At 45.6% G+C, this 18,907-nt stretch overlaps 1 protein-coding gene across 2 annotated transcripts in view; it reads right to left on the bottom strand.

The window, feature by feature from the left end:
- CLUAP1 (clusterin associated protein 1) overlaps positions 1-18,907 on the bottom strand; it is a 79,244-nt gene that overhangs the window by 7,500 nt on the left and 52,837 nt on the right. For both annotated transcript variants that reach the window (XM_074158554.1, XM_074158553.1), the window contains exon 10: positions 7,433-7,540. In XM_074158554.1, coding sequence (XP_074014655.1) covers positions 7,433-7,540 — 108 coding nt within the window. The remainder of the gene's footprint in view (positions 1-7,432; positions 7,541-18,907) is intronic.

An 18,907-nucleotide genomic window follows, 5' to 3' on the forward strand; every position in this document is an offset into this window, starting at 1 on the left:
ACTAGAAAAGTATATTCGCTCCGGGAGCACAGTCACAAGGACCCACCGTGTATGGTGTGTACAGAGCCCCAGTTGGCATAAAATTGCATTCTGTGAAGCTCACAAGGAAGGAATTTATTTTTAAAAGTTCCTGGGGAGCAATAGCTGTTTGGCAGAGTCCTGCGATGTGCTCTGAGAGCAGGTGCATTTGTGAAATTCTTCCCCTTGACATTACCAAACAGCTGGAGAACTTGAACCCTGCTAATGCACAGCCACATACCTTCCCACCAGACCCATTCTTTATGCCTTCTCCCTCTGCCGCTACCACGATGCGTGTGAAATCCAAATTTCCACTCATCTCCTCGCTTTCAGAGACTTTGAACCAAGGCAGACACATGCAACGAGATGCCTGCAAACACCAGGGCTCATGAAGAACTACGAGGAAGGGAGCAGCCTGGCCAGGTGAGAAGAGATTTTGAAGATTGCTCACTGCCAAGAAATCAGAGGGGGGATTTTCAGAGGAGCTCTGGGGTTACAAACCATAATCACAAACCCCCCACGGGCAGGAGGGTTCAGAGCCCAGCAGAGCCTGTGCCAAAGCTGCTGTTTGTATCTGACTCACCTCTGCCCGCTTGACGCCACATCGGGTCTGTAGCTCTCCCGTCTGCACAGGCATCAGAAAACCTATTTTGGGCTCTGAAAGCATGAGACGCCAAGCACCTGCAAACCCCACTGAGAACTGGATTCCTGGTATTTCTGAGACTCAGGCCTTGCCATGCTGGAACTGCTGGGGCATCAGGAGGACATTGATAGTTTCTTGAGTCTGCGGCTGCGGTTTGCACGTGCAACATCCTTGGCAAATCCTCCCCAGGGGCACTTTTTAGTCATCGAGCCTGGCATGACTCTGAACAAGACATTTTCTGCTGTTTTTTTTCCAAAAACACAAATTCCAGGTACTGCGACTGCAGCAGAGGGACCCTGATCACTGTTTTTTAAGGGTTTCTGAACATGCTGACTGGGGGGAATGACCTGGGAAGAGTAAAGCAGGAGCCCGTATCCTGCACTAAGCCACGTGCCAGTAAGAGGCCAGCTGTCCCTGCGGACAAAGCTGAGAGATCAGGGATGGGGTCACACCACGTTTGAATCACGCCCAGACAACCGCAGTGGGCTTCAGCATGTTTTTCTTATGAGGGCTGATTTCCACAACAGAGAAGAATGTAACATTTTGAGGAAAAACTGCAGATTTGATACCAACTTGTATTTGTAAAGACAAACGCACTTGCATATGTTTCTTGGGCTTGGAGTCGAGAGATGTAATTTCCTTTAGGAAACAAAAAGCAGGGAAGAAATAGGCTAGTTATTTAACATGTGCTTTTTAAAATTGGGCAGGTGACAGCCACAGGAACCCAATGTGAACAAGACATCCAACAAGGAGCAGGCAGCTGCTGCACATTCCTAATTGAATCCCTCCTCTCCCCTTCCCATTGATAACACACCTGTGGGTTCTATGCACCCGGGGGAGGTTAGAGGGAAGAAAAACACTCTAGAAATTCCGTAGCAGAAATCCAAACACGGTCACAAGCTGAAGAGAGAATTTCCACATGCGGAGTCTGACCATTTCCACCGAGAACAGGTCCTTCTTCCTCTTCAGCTCGCAGGCTGCATGGAGGGATTTGGAAACAGGGCTGTGCAGGCTCACCTGAGAAGATTTCTTGCTACTATGTCAAATCTCCAATTCTCTCTACAGGACTGAAAAAATGAGGAGTAATTCAGTCTCCGCAACCTTTCCCCCAGCACACAAAGTACCTTTGGCCCTCTCCCCACATCTGCTGACCAGCTCCTACTTAACAATCACAAGCTCAAGCTTCAAAGAAAAACTGAGACAGAGAGGCTAAACATCACCGTGGTCTCAAAGCACCGAGTATCCGCCCCAGCGGCACCATCAGGATGCTTTGGGTACCTGCTTCTGAGCCTGCACTGCCTCTGTACAGGACTGGGGATGCCACAGCACGGCACGAGCCAGCCCTTGTCCACAGAGACACGGGACCATCCTCTCTGTCTGCCCCTGAACTCATCTTCGGTTTGATTGTTGCATATTTAGTTCCGCTTCTTCCAATGAGGAACGCTTTGCTTTCTTAATAAAACCCTTTTATTCTCATCTGCTGCATCCGTAGACATATTTCTTCTTGCTGCGTTAAGCAGGGCGGGTTTTCACAGGCAAAGTCCTCTCGCTAACCTGGTTGCCAGCACATCATTTCCACGTTGATCCTCAGGGGCTGTTCTGCAAAGGTAAGAGGCTCCAAGAGAGCTGCTCTCTCGCTGTTGGACTTTGGGCTGATTGTCCGCTGAAAAACATCCTGAGTTTCAGAAAGCCGTCTTCTTCCAATAAAGAGCAAATGGCACTGAAGTTGTTATTGTCTCGGTAGTGAAATGGTCTCCGTGGTCCCAACAGGACAAAAATGTTCCTTAACACCAATGTTCCAGAAGAAAATATCAGAGCTAAAGCATTTGGATAATCGGTTTATGGGAGCGGAAAGACCCTGGCAGTGTGGAACAGAGGCTGATTTACTATAGACAGGCACAGTTCTGCAAGTGCCAATCATTTCCTCTTCATTCCATAGCATTCCCACTGCCTACCTTGTTGCGAGCACAGTGTGTGCCCATCTGCCATGGCCCTCCGCATCAGCCAGGGCTATCACTGGCAGGAGCAGAGATCCTGAATTTGCTCACGATTCCAAAATACGTTTCAGAACTCTAGACTGAATGAGACTGGAAAGATGGATTTGCACAGGTAAACACAACATCGCTTCAAAATCTGCCACTTTCGATGGCGCGGATGAAAAAAACCCACTTTAGTTCAAGAAGAAACTGGAAAGGTTCCTAGAAAAAAACCCTGCATCTACTAAGGGTTAGATTAAATTTGTGGAAACCACATCCTGATGAGGGATGAAGCTGTCCGAGAGTAGGAGGGAGCCTGGGGGAAGGTCCTACACTCTTTCACAGGCATTCTCTCAAGACCAGGCTGGAGAGACCTCATGCCTGACCTGGCACAGCAGCTTCTACGTTCCTAGGATGAGGCTTTGCCTTCTTCACCCTGATGCCCACCCCATCTGCACAGGAACAACCATCCTGCTGCAGACTACTGGTTTATGGCCTGCTTCAGGCAAGAGGTTTCTCCACACTGCAGACAGTTAAGACCTTCAACGTGGCAAGAATTTCTTTTTCTTTGGTTCTCTGACAAAACAGTCTTATGCCAAACTCCATCATAGCTCACGGTTTGACCTCAGGGAGGTCCCTGCATCTGTTTTATTTGTGTAACAACCTCATTTATCTATTGCCAGACAGAATAAAAGAGGATGTGAATTTTTATTCACATTGACAACGTTCAAATTAAAAGTTACAGATGATAAATCAATGATAAATCTTACTTACGAAAGCAAATGATTAGTGACATATGGATTTATTATAATAAGCCCCATCAAGGAGGAGACTTGCCTGCAATTGTGACATTGTGATAACAAACCAGGCTGTAGTTTCACAAACCCAGTAACCCAGCATCCGTCAGTTTGGTGACTGCCTTCCTGGCCATTTATTCACCTCCCTGCCCCAAATTCCTGCTCCCTCCTTGTCCAGGTTTCCTAAAACTGGGTTTGCTGTGCTGCCGAACCAAAACTGATGAACTCAAAGGAGATAAAAGCTCCGTAGAGCGTTACAGGTTCCTCCTTCACCTGCTCCTGCCTCTTCCTTGTTGTACACGGGGAATGAGGGTTTGATTTTCTCTCTGTACCACCAGCTGCCCGACACGTCTCCCCCGGCTAACACTCTTTTCTGCTCCGTGGGAGACGAACTCCTATTCCTTCAAGTCTTTTAATTGGCTACAAGAATAAAACCAGGAGCAATTTTGTCAAAGCTGCGTTTAGGTTGAATTTTGCTGCATCCAGACAAACCTGATGAAAGGACTCTTGAGGGTGAAAGTGTGTTGATTTTTCCTCAATTATACCAAGTGGCCTAATAAGAGAGATTATCTCTCCCCGAGAATCTTGCCTCTATAGTAGCAAAACACACCGGAATACCTGCCCCCCTATTACAGGCAGAGGGAGGAAGTCTTCTCTTACAATACTAATAACCTGGAAATTAGAGATGTAAAAATTGAATCACAGCCACCCCAGGAACTGATCACAGCAGCCCAGTTCTCCTTAGTTTGAGAGCAAATATGGGTCAGAAGCACCACACAATGCTTCAAAAGAAAATGATTGAAATCTCTTGAATTGAGTCAAGGAAAAAAGCAGGAATTAATAGAAATAATGTTCTTGTCATGCTCCCTTAATAATTAAGTACATTTTAAATGCAAACTACCCCTGCTGAATAACACGTACAGATTCTTGGTGCATTTAATGACAAACGGCCAGTGAATGTTCAGGCCTGATTTTCTAGAGAAGCTGACATTAATCTTGAGTCTTGACATGTCTCCAGCACTTCAGTTGGTGAGGGTCATGCAGTCAAACATACAACCTCTCTATTGATGGGGGACCCAGACCAAAGGGGCCCGTGTACACAGACGGAGAGGTGCAGATTTGAGTCTGTTCTCGAGGCTGGAATGTAAGGATGCTCTCTGGATCAGGTTGGAGCTCCTGACGGGAAGCTTTGGCCTGACTGGTGTCATGATACAGTCCAAGCTTTTGTTTGTATGTTCTGGACGGACTAGGCAAGCTAACTCTAACACCAGAAGCAGAGATATACCAAGGTTGAGTTTTCCTAAACAAAAAGCATAGATATTTTGAACCAAAGCCAGCGGTAGGGACAGAGAGTCCACTGTTAATCTCACGGTGTAGCTCCAGCTACAGCAACTGGGCGACTTGCCCAAGATGATGACGAGTAACCTTGGCAAAGCAGAAAAGTGAGCCAAGAATCCTTCCCTGAAGAGTCTAACAATGTTTGTACCCATCTCTGCCAGCAGAGACTGCACTGGAGCACCGTAGGACTGCAGTGTGTGAGTCAGAATGAAGGAATACAACCTCACTCCTTCCAGAGAAACTGTAGAGAAGGCATCTCAGGAGCCACTTAACATACCTGGAGCTGCTTCAGTAGTTCACAGCAGGGGAGAGGCAAAAAGAGGATGGAGAGCTAAGGGAGGCTCCCACCTTAAACAGAGATAAGGAGAGTAAAGCCTGGAAAGTAAAGCCTGTAGTCGGCAAACAGCATGAGAGTATGCGAAACTCAGAGGATAATTATCTGCCAGAAGTAGTTTACTAAAGACTACAAAGAGACCTACAAAAGCAGAGAAAGCAACCTGAACAGCACGGCAGAGAAAGCAGCTCAGGGCTCTGAACTGCTTGCTTTAAGTCTAACAAGCTAATGCCGAGTTGCCAGTAAGTGTAATTAATAAGAACAAAGCTCTTCCCAGAAAAAAAATTGTACTTGCAACAAAATCTACAACTCTTACAATAAAGCTTTTCATTCCTAAAACTGATATTAAGAGCTGACTCTGACTGCAGCCCAGGTTATGATGCTCTGAGATGAAGGATCACAGTTACAGTCACCTCCAAAGCTCCCAAAACTGCATACAAACCTTTCCTTGAGAAACTGCGACAGAAAAACCCTTACTGAGTATTAACATTTCTAGCACTTTTCAAGAATTTTCAAGTTTTATGAAAAACAACAGAATTGAGGAGAAAAAGAATTGCATTATATTGACTTGTGAACTTCAGCTTCTTGCTCTGGTCTCAGTCAGAGAGGGGAATTCAGAATTCAACTCAGAAAACCCCACAAATTTGCAGTTTATCTAAGTAAGAGGTTCCAGCAGAAGTAGTGGCACATGAAATTACCCACACAGGCACTTCATCCGGATCGCGGAGAGGCTTTTGCTGATGGTCAGAATCACTCACTGTTAACAGGAACGCCAAGGAGAACTAACCTGATTTTCTGGTTTCGTTTTGTTTGACTATAGACTAAGCAGAACATTTCTTTTCCCCACCTACATGAAACACAGCCCCTCAGACAGTAACTTCTCAGAGTTGCTTCTGACCAGGGCCCTAGTGGAATCAGCAGCCAGAGACCGCAGTTCCACTCCACATAAAAAGCAGCAGAAGCCAGACGACTTTCCCAGAAAGAAATGTCAGGTGTGTTGCACCCATGACTGTGCCAGAGCAGGTGGCTTTAGGGACCTGCTAAAGGTCTCCTTTTGGAGAATCACAGAATCACAGAATCTTAGTGGTTGGAAGGGACCTTTGAGATCATCGAGTCCAACCACATTAAAAAAAAAAAAAACAAAAAAAAAAACAAAAAAAAAAAAAACAAAAAAAAACAAAACAAAAAAACACACAAACAAACAAAAAAACACAACACAAAACCAAACAAACAACAACACCCCCCCCCAAAAAAAAAAAAAAAAAAAAAAAAAAAAAAAAAGCAAGCAGCATCCATCAACTAAACCCCACACACAACACCCCACCACAAACCAACAATCCCGGGTACTAGAGCATGCCCTGAAGAGCCACGTCTACACGTTTCTTAAATACCTCCAGGGATGGTGACTCCACCACCTCCCTGGGCAGGCTGTTCCAGTGCTTGACCACTCTCTCAGTAAAGTAATTCTTCCTAATATCTAATCTAAACCTCCCCTGCCGCAACTTCAGACCATTTCCTCTGGTCCTGTCGTTATTCCCTTGGGAGAAGAGGCCAACCCCCGCCTCTCTACTTGACCCTACTTGAAGAAGACCCTACTTGAACCACTGTCAACAGCTAAAGGGAAATAAACGCTTTGCAATAATACCATTACTTTTCTAAGGTTTTGCATAAAGCTTCTTCAGAATCTGCAAGGTAATATCCAAGGAAGGTTTTTCACAGAATCACAGAATGATATGGGGTTGGAAGGGACCTCTGGAGATCATCCAGTCCAACCCCCTGCCAGAGCAGGTCCACCTAGAGCAGGTTAAACAGGAACGTGTCCAGGTGGGGTTTGAATGTCTTCAGAGAAGGAGACTCCATCACCTCTCTGGGCAGCCTCTTCCAGGGCTCTGCCACCCTCACAGGAAAGAAGTTCCTCCTCATGTTTAGATGGAACTTCCCATGTTCAAGTTTGTGCCCGTTCCCTCTTGTCCTGTCACTGGGCACCACTGAAAAAAGACTGATCCCATCCTCCTGACACCCACCCTTTCAGTATTTATAGGCGTTGGTCAGATCCCCCCTCAGTCTGCTCTTCTCCAGACTAAAAAGGCCCAAGTCCCTCAACCTTTCCTCATAAGAGAGAAGTTCCAGGCTCCTTTTCCTCACGTGGTACTTTTTTAGTAAATAATCCTTAATTTGCTCCCAAGACACTATCCCCTTACAGCTCTCAAGATCTCAGCAGTGCCAATGTCCTTGAACGATAACAGGGTCTTCTTACATTTAAGGTTACCCAGATAATTCCAGCACGTCCTTCTGAACAAAGGCAGCTAAGGAAAGGTTAAGGTACCTTGCAGAAGTGTTTCCGGGATGGCGCGCTGCTTCGTGATCTGCCCGTCTTCCACTTCGCTATCAGATCCTTCATCTTCTTGAATCTCTACGTCGGAATCATCATTATCTGGTTAAAAAAAGAACAGTTGATAAATATCACTCAAACCAATCCACAACTCAGAAGAGCAGTAGGACGCAAGAGGTGCTAGCGGTCTCTACCTTTGTTAAGTCCAAGATTAATTAAAAATACAGTCGCAGATAGAGCGTTGGCTCTACTGATGAGCTCAGGGAAACAGCCAACGTCCACCTCCTAAGGAAGATGTCCTTCTGCACAGAAGTGCCAAAGCATACAATATCACCAATTGTCCTGGGACAATCCTCAGATTATACCATAAAGGCGCTGTTCTGAATACAGTCTCCAGGTGTGAAGCGTACGTACAGTCACAAGGTGCCATTTCAGCAATTGATTTAAAGATAAAAATATTTTAAAGCATTTGGACAGTGTGGGCTTAAAAATACATCCCCTAATCTTTTACCCTGACATAAGCAATATCAAAAATTGTCTCCTAAAGCTCTTTGCGCATCATAGATTAGAAAAGCACAGTGAGACATCCCCAAACAAACCAGTTACAGCCAAACCCAGGATGGCTGGGGAGACAGGAAAGCTTCCAAAGATGCAGGAACTTCATATATTTTCATGATCTGCCTTTGTTTTCTTCTTCCTACCCAAACTAAAGCCTATTTAGTCCCTTATTCCCAGTCATCAGATTGGAACAAATCTAAAGAACTTAGATTAAATTACCCTTCAGATGTTTGAAAGGATGACAAAAGTCTTCAGATATTTAAAAGAGCCTGCAAAGAAGAGAGCAGACTGCTCTCCATCTCAGCTGTGCAAGTCATACCTTGAGGTTCACACACACAGACAAGGAAACTGATTCTCCTCTGAGCCCATGCTGAAGCAAAGCAGTGGGTGGACAGTTGGCCCCAAAGCAGGTGGAAAGCCTGGAGCAGGTTCTGCTTTATTTAAATCTCCTGTCCCATGAGCTTTTTCCCCTCAGGTTGCCCAGAGAAGCTGTGGCTGCCCCATCCCTGGAGGGGTTCAAGGCCAGGCTGGACGGGGCTTGGAGCAACCTGCTCTGGTGGGAGGTGTCCCTGCCCAGGGCAGGAGGGTGGAACTAAGTGATCTTTAAGGTCCCTCCCCACCCAAACCATTCCATGATTCCCTCTCTCCTTGTCCATGCCAATCTGCTTGTGCAAGCTCCTTGGCTCACTAAACCCAGTATTATTTACTTCCCTTTTCAAACATTCAAACCATGAGCCAGATCCTCAGCTCCCACCATCTTATCAACTCTTCTCACTGGGGCAGAGATGAGCCCCTCTACACCAGCTGGTCCCACAGCTCGGGGCTGATGCTGGGTGGTGGCCCGCCTGCAGGAGCTGATGGTATCAGCCAGGCTACAACAAACCCAACAGGACCCCGTGTCAGGTCAGCACCCAGCAGAGCAACAATAGCTGTTAATTATTTAGAGAAAATAGGCAATTCTTTCCCAGGTACATTTAATTACACACGTCTGAGCTGAAAATGGAAATAACTACTTTAATTATGATTAGTAATGAACTGACACATCCTTGCAATATTTAATTATTGGACAATATACAAATATTAGACATTTTTCCATAATCTTTTTCATTGCAATATTAAGTTAATGACAAAATATAACAGCGAGGGATATATTTGATACCCTGCTGAGATTACGGGGCTCCAGCAACGTTAGCTACAATCTCTATTTGTGCTGCACTTTATTCTTGGGCCAGAGAAGGAATCGCTTACTGCTGTGTGACCTGAATTCCGCTTCTGTTTACCTGGTATTGAGGAAACCGAGGTTTTGTCCCGTCCTTACCCAGGCAAACTCTCTGGGAAGAGTCACGTGGAGCCTAAAGAAAGGATTCAGGTTTGTGCTATGTATGTTAAAGAGCGAGACTACCCCACCTGTGATGGCTCTTACTGCTACTACTGAAATGCCCTTGTTCTTATTTTGTGCTTTGGGGTTTTTTTTTTCCCTTGTTTTTTTTTTTCTTTTTTTTTTTTAAAGCAGCAATTCCTCCCTTTCAGGTTTTATTTGTGCTTCTCTTGTCACACAGCACCAGCGGCCAGAGCTGAGGACGCCGCAGAGAGCCCTTACCATTACTTCGCCAAACCGTTTCTATTCCATCCCCATTAGCACTTTCTGCTTCTCGCTGGGATCTCCCGAGCATCAGCTGCCAGCCGAGCCGCTCACAACCCAGGGTGGCAAACTCAGCTACCACCACTTCGGGGACAGGACGTACAGCAGAGGGACACAGAGATGTGATACTGCTCCGGCTGGGGGCACGGCTGTAACGACACGGGGCTTTAATTTTACATTTCCCTTTTCTTTTAAACCTTTTGTGGTAACAGATTTCAGATGTATCACGTAAAATACATTTCCCTTGGGACAAAGCAGCAGGAAAAGACAAGAATAAACAGGAATGAATCTGCCACCTCCCTCCAAAATTCTCTTTCCCAACTACCCACGCTGATGGCTTAATGCTCCACCACGTGAACCCTTCCCAGCTCCCTGCAGCACTTCAGCCTTTTCTGACCCATTTCAACTTGCAAAAAGGAAGCTCATCTCATCATATAATTCCCCGCAGTTTCTTTCTGCTGGAAAGTGGGACTTGCAGGAACATCCCCCGGTGAATAAGTGCCCTGCGACAGAAGTGATACCTACTGCGGAGAGTGCATCAGTGGCTGGAGGGCCCCGACCTGCTGCTTTATGAAAGAAAATGGTTTAAAAACAGATTTTGTTTTCTTTTCTCACCCAGGCCTTTTCTTCTTTCCCTCAGGTTCTCTGCTACTCTCCATCCCCTCTTTCTCACGCTATTTTCTGTATCCTTCTCCCCTACTAACTCAGAGCCAGTAGCAACTCTATGTCCGGCTTTCATTTACGCCTTTAAAAATCCTGGATTATTTCTCAATCCAAATGAAGAGAAGGTTAATCAGGTGAATTATCAGCACATAAACTGATAATATATAACATAAGCACAAGGCGTAATTTTTCCTACCAAGTTGTGACTTTGAAACACACCTCGGTAGGGATCTATGGCAAGAATTCGGATTTTCCAGCCTCGCTGGAATTCTGATGCACGTACCCCGACACGAAGTGTCACTGAGTTGCTCCAGTGAACAGACACCGGAGGACCAGAAAAGCTGCAAATTCAGCAAAATCTGTGCCTCCAGGCCTCCTGCCCACCACTCGGAAAGCCAATCAGCACCTTTTTCATTTACAAAAAACCAAATGAATCTCCCTAACCCAGCTCAATGGCTCCCATCGCCCAGCCCGGCTCTGCCCAGTACAATCCCAGTTATCATCAGCTGAGCAGAATCGTGCTGGGCCAAAATCCCAGGGCCACAGAAGCAGGGTATATTGCTGAAAATTTATTTAAATACCCAAGATAAAGACAAGCTGAGTACAGGCTTCTTAGAGGGATTAATGGACAATTCTATGATTAAACAGCAGACTAGTGCAATGCTGTGTGCGACCTGTCCTCGCTAGAGCGCTACAGGGTTTCACCATATCATCGTATCACGGTATGGTTTGGGTTGGAAGGGACCTTAAAGTTATCATCGAGTTCCAACCCCCCTGCCCTGGGCAGGGACACCTCCCACCAGACCAGGTTGCTCCAAGCCCCGTCCAACCTGGCCTTGAACCCCTCCAGGGATGGGGCAGCCACAGCTTCTCTGGGCAACCATCCTAAATCCTTACCGTACACGCCCAGTGTGTCCAGTTTTCAACAAAATATTCTTGGTGTTCATAAAAAAGTGACAGTTCAGAAAGTTTAACTACATATAGAAAGAAACTACTTGTTGCCCCGGGAGAAGTTACAATCACATCCGTGTAATACCGCGTAACAGAAATTACAATGCGTCAAGACAAGGAACATTCTTTATGGAGAAAAAAACGTAGATTTTTCTTAGTATCAGCATAAAGCAAGAAGAAAATAAAGCAGACTGCTACAAATTCCGACGTACCGGTACACGGAGTACGGAACACACTCTAACGGAGCTGGCTTATGGGATTTGCACGGGTTTACGTGAAGATTATTTGACTTTCTGCAATAAACTGCAATTCAGCAATCCACGTGCCCAAATTTAGGCCAACGCTGGCAGCTGACTGGGGCTTAATGCTGGTATTTTAACAAGCTCTGGTATTTTTACTACAAAAAGGTAATCGACAGAACAACTCTATAAACCCTGGCCCATTTCCCCACTGCTGTGATTTACTCTACCGCACGGAGAATACTGGCAAAACACCAGACTACCTGAGAGAGAACATACTGGGATTTTAAACGCCGTTTGCCTTCCATTTCAGTATTTCCATTTCAGAAAGGCGGGTTTCAGTCAAATAACTCAGTTTGATTTTAAAAAGTCCAGCCACAAAAGGTACATCCTGGTTACAACTGAAAAACACTCTCAGAAGATGCGTTATTTGTTCCAAAGAACAACTACTGCTTCCAGAAAAAGCCACAGCAGATACCTGGACCGATAATACTATATTTAAATGATTTAATTTTTGGTAATTTGCAATGCTTGAAGGGAAACCAGCATGATTTAATAACTTACCAGTGATTTCATTACAGATTTGTTAGTTTGCATAAATATTCAAGTAAATGTATCCAACTGTGAAATAAGAAGGTACTGTGGTGAAGATAACGAGCACAAAAGACATCGCTTATTGATACGCTTTAGAATTAGAGGTAAGCGTTGCTTAGCGTGTTCAATTTCATAATAAAAATCTCCGCTTTGAAAGCACAGGCATTGGCTCCACAGCAATTACTGGATTCAGCAGGATGTTGATTTCGGTGCAAAAACCATAATGAAAAAATCAAGCAGGCAACTGACAGCCCCTTCATCCAAAATAAAATCCTTTTAATAAGTAGCGGGAAATTTTAGAATAGAAAAAAAAAAAAAAAAAAAAAAGAAAAAGGGGTGGATTGGGATTTTAATGTGACCTAAGGGAGGGGGAAGTTCAGTTCCCACCTGAAAGCCGTGGTTCTACCAAACCCAAACTCGTGTCTCTCCAAACCCAGAGACACCGGTTGTGTACATCAGCCCGAATAATTAGAGATCTGCAGCTCTGCGATTTGAACAGGAAGAAACGCTTCCGTATACATATTTCAGCAGGGAACGTCCTTAGCACAAAACTGAGAACCTTCATCTGATCTCTGAGAAAACTTCCTCCTGGTACTGAGAGCTTGGATCGAGGTCCAAACCCCACCGGTTCCAACTAACTGCAGCAGAAAGCTGAAGTTCAGACCTGCGTACATTAAAACTGGGCAATAACTTAACCACCAAACACCAACCAGTTGGTTGTAGAGATCTAAGGGCACTTTCTTACCTCGCTTGGTCGTTGTCAAATGGTCTATTGCTACAGTATCCAAACTCCCGTTTTTAACAGGAAGGGTGATTAACCACTGCCCAGGGAAGCAATAGGTCTCTGTCGCTTGAAATAATTAAAAATAACTCTCGATGACAAGCTCCATTTACACTGGGATTTGTAGTCTTGGCACAGGAATAAGTAGCTAAGATATTTTTTGGCCTCTGTATTTCATAGAGAGGTCATATTTGGTGACCATAACTATTTCTAATGGTCCTAAAAGCCAAGAGTCCATCAAAGCACTATCAAATTAGAACATGAATTTGCAATTATTTAACAAGCAAAACAGCAGACTACCGTGGACAAATTCCAAGTGTCTGTTACAGGAAGATGGATGGTCTGAGCATCCTGCTGGCGACAGCGCTGAGCATTAGCAATATCATCCAGGCATCTCTCCCCCCCTGTGGGAATTACCCAGCCACTCACTGCTAAACTTCACATGCCAGAGTTGCTGCCGTGGGACTTTCGCTTCATCTGCTGTCAGGTTTTAAAGCATCAATTCTGGAGAAGGAAGAGGACGAGAGATTCAGGGCAGCACCAAACTGCAGCAGCATCAGGCGATTTGCTGTCCGAAGCACAACATCTATATTTGCCCGGTTTAATCGAGCGAGGAGATAGAGCTGAGCACTTTTTGCTTGGCTGTCAGAAAAAAAAAAGAGGTAGTTTGGCAAGAAGAACCGGCCAAAGAAATGCTTTGGGTGGGTATCGAGCAGAATTGAAGCTCCCCAGGAACATCAGTTAATCCTGCTGCTATTGCTGAACAATATTGAAATAATGCAAATATCACAAAATTCACAGGGATGGTTATTCATTCTACAGACCGAGCAGGGTGGGCTGACGGGTGCGGCAGAGCAGAAAGCGGTACAGGCAACGAAAAATGCAGTTTTTACAGCAAATATTTTTGCAAACTGGAATAAAATCTTGGGCATCGCATTATCCCAAAAAAATACAGGAAATATTTTGCAAAATTCAAAGGGTTTATTTTTATATTTTCAAAACAAAATATTTTACTTTCATAGAATCATAGAATGGTTAGAGTTGGAAGGGACCTTAAAGATCATGGAGTTCCAACCCCCCTGCCATGGGCAGGGACACCTCCCACCAGACCAGGTTGCCCAAAGCCCCATCCAGCCTGGCCTTGAACGCTTCCAGGGATGGGGCATCCACAACTTCCCTGGGCAACCTGTTCCAGTGCTTCACCACCCTCACAGTAAAGAATTTCTTCCTAATATCTAACCTAAATCTCCCCTCTTCCAATTTAAAACCATTACCCCTTGTCCTGTCACTACATCTCCTGACAAAGAGTCCCTCTCCGGCTCTCCTGGAGGCTCCCTTCAGATATTGGAAGGCTGCTATGAGGTCTCCCCGGAGCCTTCTCTTCTCCAGGCTGAGAATACTTTTTTTAAATGCTGAGATACTTTTTTTAACTATAGTTCATATAGTCTGCTTTTAAACTGACAAAAAAAAAAAATTAAAAAAAAGAAACTGCGAGCAAACGCACGTGAAAATGTGTAGAAAAGTGAGAAAAAGATCCGTAGATGAAATAAGCCGATTAGCCTGAAAAAAACTGTATTTCAGTCTAGAAACATTTCCACTTGTTACTTTTTGCTCAGCAAAAAACGTGTTTTTTTCAACCTCGGATGAACTTGAAAAAAAAAAAAACAAACCATCTTGAATTTCTGCCGTGGTCAGTGACCTTCCCAGCCCTTTTCCCTCACACCCAGCCATTAGCAGAGCAGCTCCTCACGTATCTGCACCTGACAATAGTTCTATCGCCAACCTTCGCAGTGCCCATCCGAGCGGTGTCTAATAGAATGCTTTAAGAGTCACCGTTCCATTAACCACGAGGAAACCAAGCCCCGAGTTTCAGTCAATTGGCGTTTGTTACTTTGCACCAACCTTGGCCGCGCCACGGGGGCAGAACGCCGTGTGAAAAACACCACGTTCCTATATTGCTTTCTCTAAGAGCATCCGATGTGATAGAAAGGTTACAAAAATAACAGCAATTTCCTTACCGCTCATCACAAAACACATTTCTGTACCGCTGTAAAAACTTAATTGTATATAGTTTCATCATGGAAATAACACTCAAAGCCTGATCTGCATCTGGAGTTCGACACCTTTACATAATTTAAGAATGGGTTTTCATACAGCTTATCGTTAGCTTTTCTTATTTTTTAGTGCAGTGGTTTTATGGGGATGCTCTGTCAGAAGTAAAAGATGATTCGCTACGTATTCTAGCAAAAGAAAAGAAAAACCAGGCTGTTTCTGAGAGATACTAGACATTTTTGCAGGTTTTATGCGAGTACCGTGACATATCTATGGGCGTTCTACATTCTTAACACAGACCTGCACAATTCAACCTACATTTCACAGCCCTTCTTTACAAGAATCCCAGAATGATATGGGGTTGGAAGGGACCTCTGCAGATCATCCAGTCCAACCCCCTGCCAGAGCAGGGCCACCTAGAGCAGGGTGCACAGGAACATGTCCAGGAGGGTTTGGAATGTCTCCAGAGAAGGAGACTCCACCACCTCTCTGGGCAGCCTCTTCCAGGGCTCTGCCACCTTCAAAGTACAGAAGTTCCTCCTCATGCTGAGATGGAACCTCTTATATTCAAGTTTGTGCCCATTTCCTCTTGTCCTGTCACTGGGCACCACTGAAAAAAGAGCGGCCCCATCCTCCTGACACCCACCCTTTCAGGCGTTGATCAGATCCCCCCTCAGTCTGCTCTTCTCCAGACTAAAAAGACCCAAGTCCCTCAGCCTCTCCTCAGCAGAGAGATGCTCCAGGCCCCTCATCATCTTTGTAGCCCTTTGCTGTACCCTCTCCAGCGGTTCCCTGTCCTTGAACTGGGGAGCCCAGAACTGGACCCAGAGCTCCAGATGGGGCCTCACCAGAGCAGAGCAGAGGGGGAGGATGACCTCCCTCCACGTGCTGGCCACACTCTTCTTGATGCCCCCCAGGATGCCATTGCCCTTCATGGCCACAAGGGCACATTGCTGTGATTTAGGTTTCTCTGGTGTTAGTTCAGCCTGAAACTCAACCAAGAGCCATCCAGAATCCCTGTAACTTCTGCTGCAGAGAAAGGAACTGTTAATTTGCAACCCTACTTCCCAAATTAGCAGGAGATAAGGTCAGAACATCCAGACAATAAGAGAACTGCATCAATTACAAAGGTACGCAAAGGTAAGAGTGCTTACAGGGGCAGAATGGATGCTGACTTTTATCAGTTAATGGTAACAAATTTATCACAATTCCAGCCTGTGCTGTTAGAAGAGCCTCATTAAGTGTTTTGCAGCTCTCAGGGGCAAAGTGTAATGAGAGTTAGAGAACCTTCCCTTTCCCTCACCGGAGGCGCCAGCCCCATGCTACCCCTTGGCGTAGGAAAGCAATGAATCTGTTCAAACAAAGCTCACCTCTCCACCCCACACCTTGAAGATGCAGCTGAGGAGTCTCAGGAGACATGAAGGCAGCCTGCTCACCTTCCACAGGGCAAGAAGCTCATCCCTTCACCTCCAGAACCCATTGCATGGGCAAGAGCAAGCCAGAGCAGTCTCTACTTTACCAGTCCTGTGAGCAGGCACAAAGGATTTGCTGGGTTGAAGGTCCAGACAGCAAAGACCTGAGTTTTTTGACAAACTGAAGATGGAAGACAGCTTAGGATAAAAGAATTACTCAAAACCACAAGTGGAATAAGTGTTTTCTCCTCCCAAAACCTACTTTAGAAAGGTCCTTCTAGCAGTGAATCAAAGTCCTTCTTTAATCTTCCTTGTGTCTTCCTCATTAACAGGGCACATCCCATCTCAGAAGAAGGATGGAGCAGAGTCCCCAAACACAGGTGAAAGAAGGTTTAAGTGTTCACACCTGTAGCACTTCACACAACACTCACAGCACTTGGTTGATAAAATCACTGACTGCCAGACCAAAGTTTAGGGCTCTCGGGGGGCCTCCAGGGCAGAAACTCCATCCCTTATCACGCTTCCTATTTCTGGTGTGAATTTCACTATTAACCTTTGGGGCGGTTTGGGCAGGCAGAGCTGTTCAGCGATGCTGCACCGATTCTGCTGCTGTTTCTTCAGTTCCTTTAACAAAAATAGCTATTTTTCTTGTGACTGGGATGCTAGGATTAACGTAACCGTCTCTTACCAAAGCAGATCTCCTGGTTTCGAATTGTATAAAGGGCATAATTTAACTAATAATGTGAGGAGGAGAACGGGGTCTGGTCTAAAGGGAGAGCACAGCCCGGTACCTGATCATTATATGTTAGCAAACCGTGGTCTCCAAGAGCTTTACGACATTCAATAAATTAACCTTACAGCATGCAGTAATGAAGCCGTGCTCCGTGCTCGTGAGTGGGGAAACAGCCTCTGAGAGCCAAATTTGTTGTCTCGGTTGACTTCCACACCACGTCAGGCTTGAGCTGACAAAGATGACTTGATTTTCCAAGGTGATTTGACACTCAATAAATGAGCCAACACTGAAAACCAGGATCCCGGTGCTCTTATCAGTAGAATAAATACCAATTATGACAATTAAGTACTTGAATAAAGATGTATTATGGTGATATTTTTGAGTCATTAAAAGTCATAATCATGTGTTCTTAGGCGGCAGTTAAATCACTCACTAAAAGGCAAGGTTCATACGATTTCAGAAATTCCAAATTATAGTTTTCCATGATGCCAAAAAATAGTTTTCCAAGTGAAAATCCACAGCCAAGGAGAAAGTGGGTCAGCAAATTTTCACCTTATACTTCACCCTGCTAATTACTGATGATAGATGTCTTCTCCTCTTGAACTTACCCTGAAAAATGTCAGAGAGCAGGACCTGGACTTTTTCACTCAAGTAAATCCTTGAAACAATTACACATTCTTGTAATTTACATTTACAAATCTGATGTTTCCGCTAAAACTCCTTCAGTTTTTAACGCATTGACATAAGAAAATGAGATCAAAGATGGGCAGAAATGAGTGAATTTAATAGAATCATAGACTGGTTTGGGTTGGAAGGGACCTTTAAAGGCCATCTAGTCCAAGCGCCCTGCAATGAGCATGGACATCTTCAACTAGACCAGGTTGCTCCAAGCCCCCTCCAACCTGGCCTTGAACCCCTCCAGGGATGGGGCAGCCACAGCTTCTCTGGGCAACCTGGGCCAGGCTCTCACCACCCTCACACCAAAGAAGTTCTTCCCCACATCTCAGCTCAATCTCCCCTCTTTCAGTGTCAAACCCTTCCCCCTCCTCCTAGGGCTCCCCTCCCTCATCCAGAGTCCCTCCCCAGCTTTCCTGGAGCCCCTTGAGGGACTGGAAGGGGCTCGAAGGTCTCCCCGGAGCCTTCTCTTCTCCAGGCTGAACCCCCCCAACTCTCTCAGCCTGTCCTCCCAGCAGAGGGGCTCCAGCCCTCCCAGCATCTCCATGGCCTCCTCTGGCCCCGCTCCAACAGGTCCATGTCCGTCTGATGTTGGTGGCCCCAGAGCTGGAGGCAGCACTGCAGAGGGGTCTCCCCGGAGTGGAGGGGCAGAATCCCCCCCCTCGCCCTGCTGGCCATGGGGCTGAGGATGCAGCCCAGGGTGCAGGGGGCTTTCTGGGCTGTGAGCGCAAGTTGCCGGGGTGTGTTGAGCTTCTCATCCACCAACACCCCCAAGTCCTTCTCCCCAGAGCTGTTCTCCATCCCTCCATCCCCAGCCTGGATTAATACCAGGGGTTGCCCTGACCCAGGTGCAGAACCCCGCACTTTTCCTCTTTGATGAGCTTGCTCTGAAAATCTCTGCCAGCAAACAAACTGTGAAGCGCTACTTTTATGCCTTTACTCAATTTCAGCTTTCATGAACTCTCCCTCTGATCCTAAGAATTAACTTCCCTTCTATTTTCTCCCACTACCATATAAAAATGCACACACTGCAATATTAAATTCACAGGGGTAATTAATGAGGAAGTTCTTGCTGATGCTTGGCTCAAAAGGAGCAAAATGTGGTTTGCTAGCTTTCTCCTAAACCTCAAGAGGTTGTTATTCCCTTCTGATCCTCAGCTAGAATTCTA

This window comes from Numenius arquata, chromosome 14 (genome assembly GCF_964106895.1).
Source record: "Numenius arquata chromosome 14, bNumArq3.hap1.1, whole genome shotgun sequence".
In the NCBI taxonomy this organism is placed as follows: domain Eukaryota; kingdom Metazoa; phylum Chordata; class Aves; order Charadriiformes; family Scolopacidae; genus Numenius; species Numenius arquata.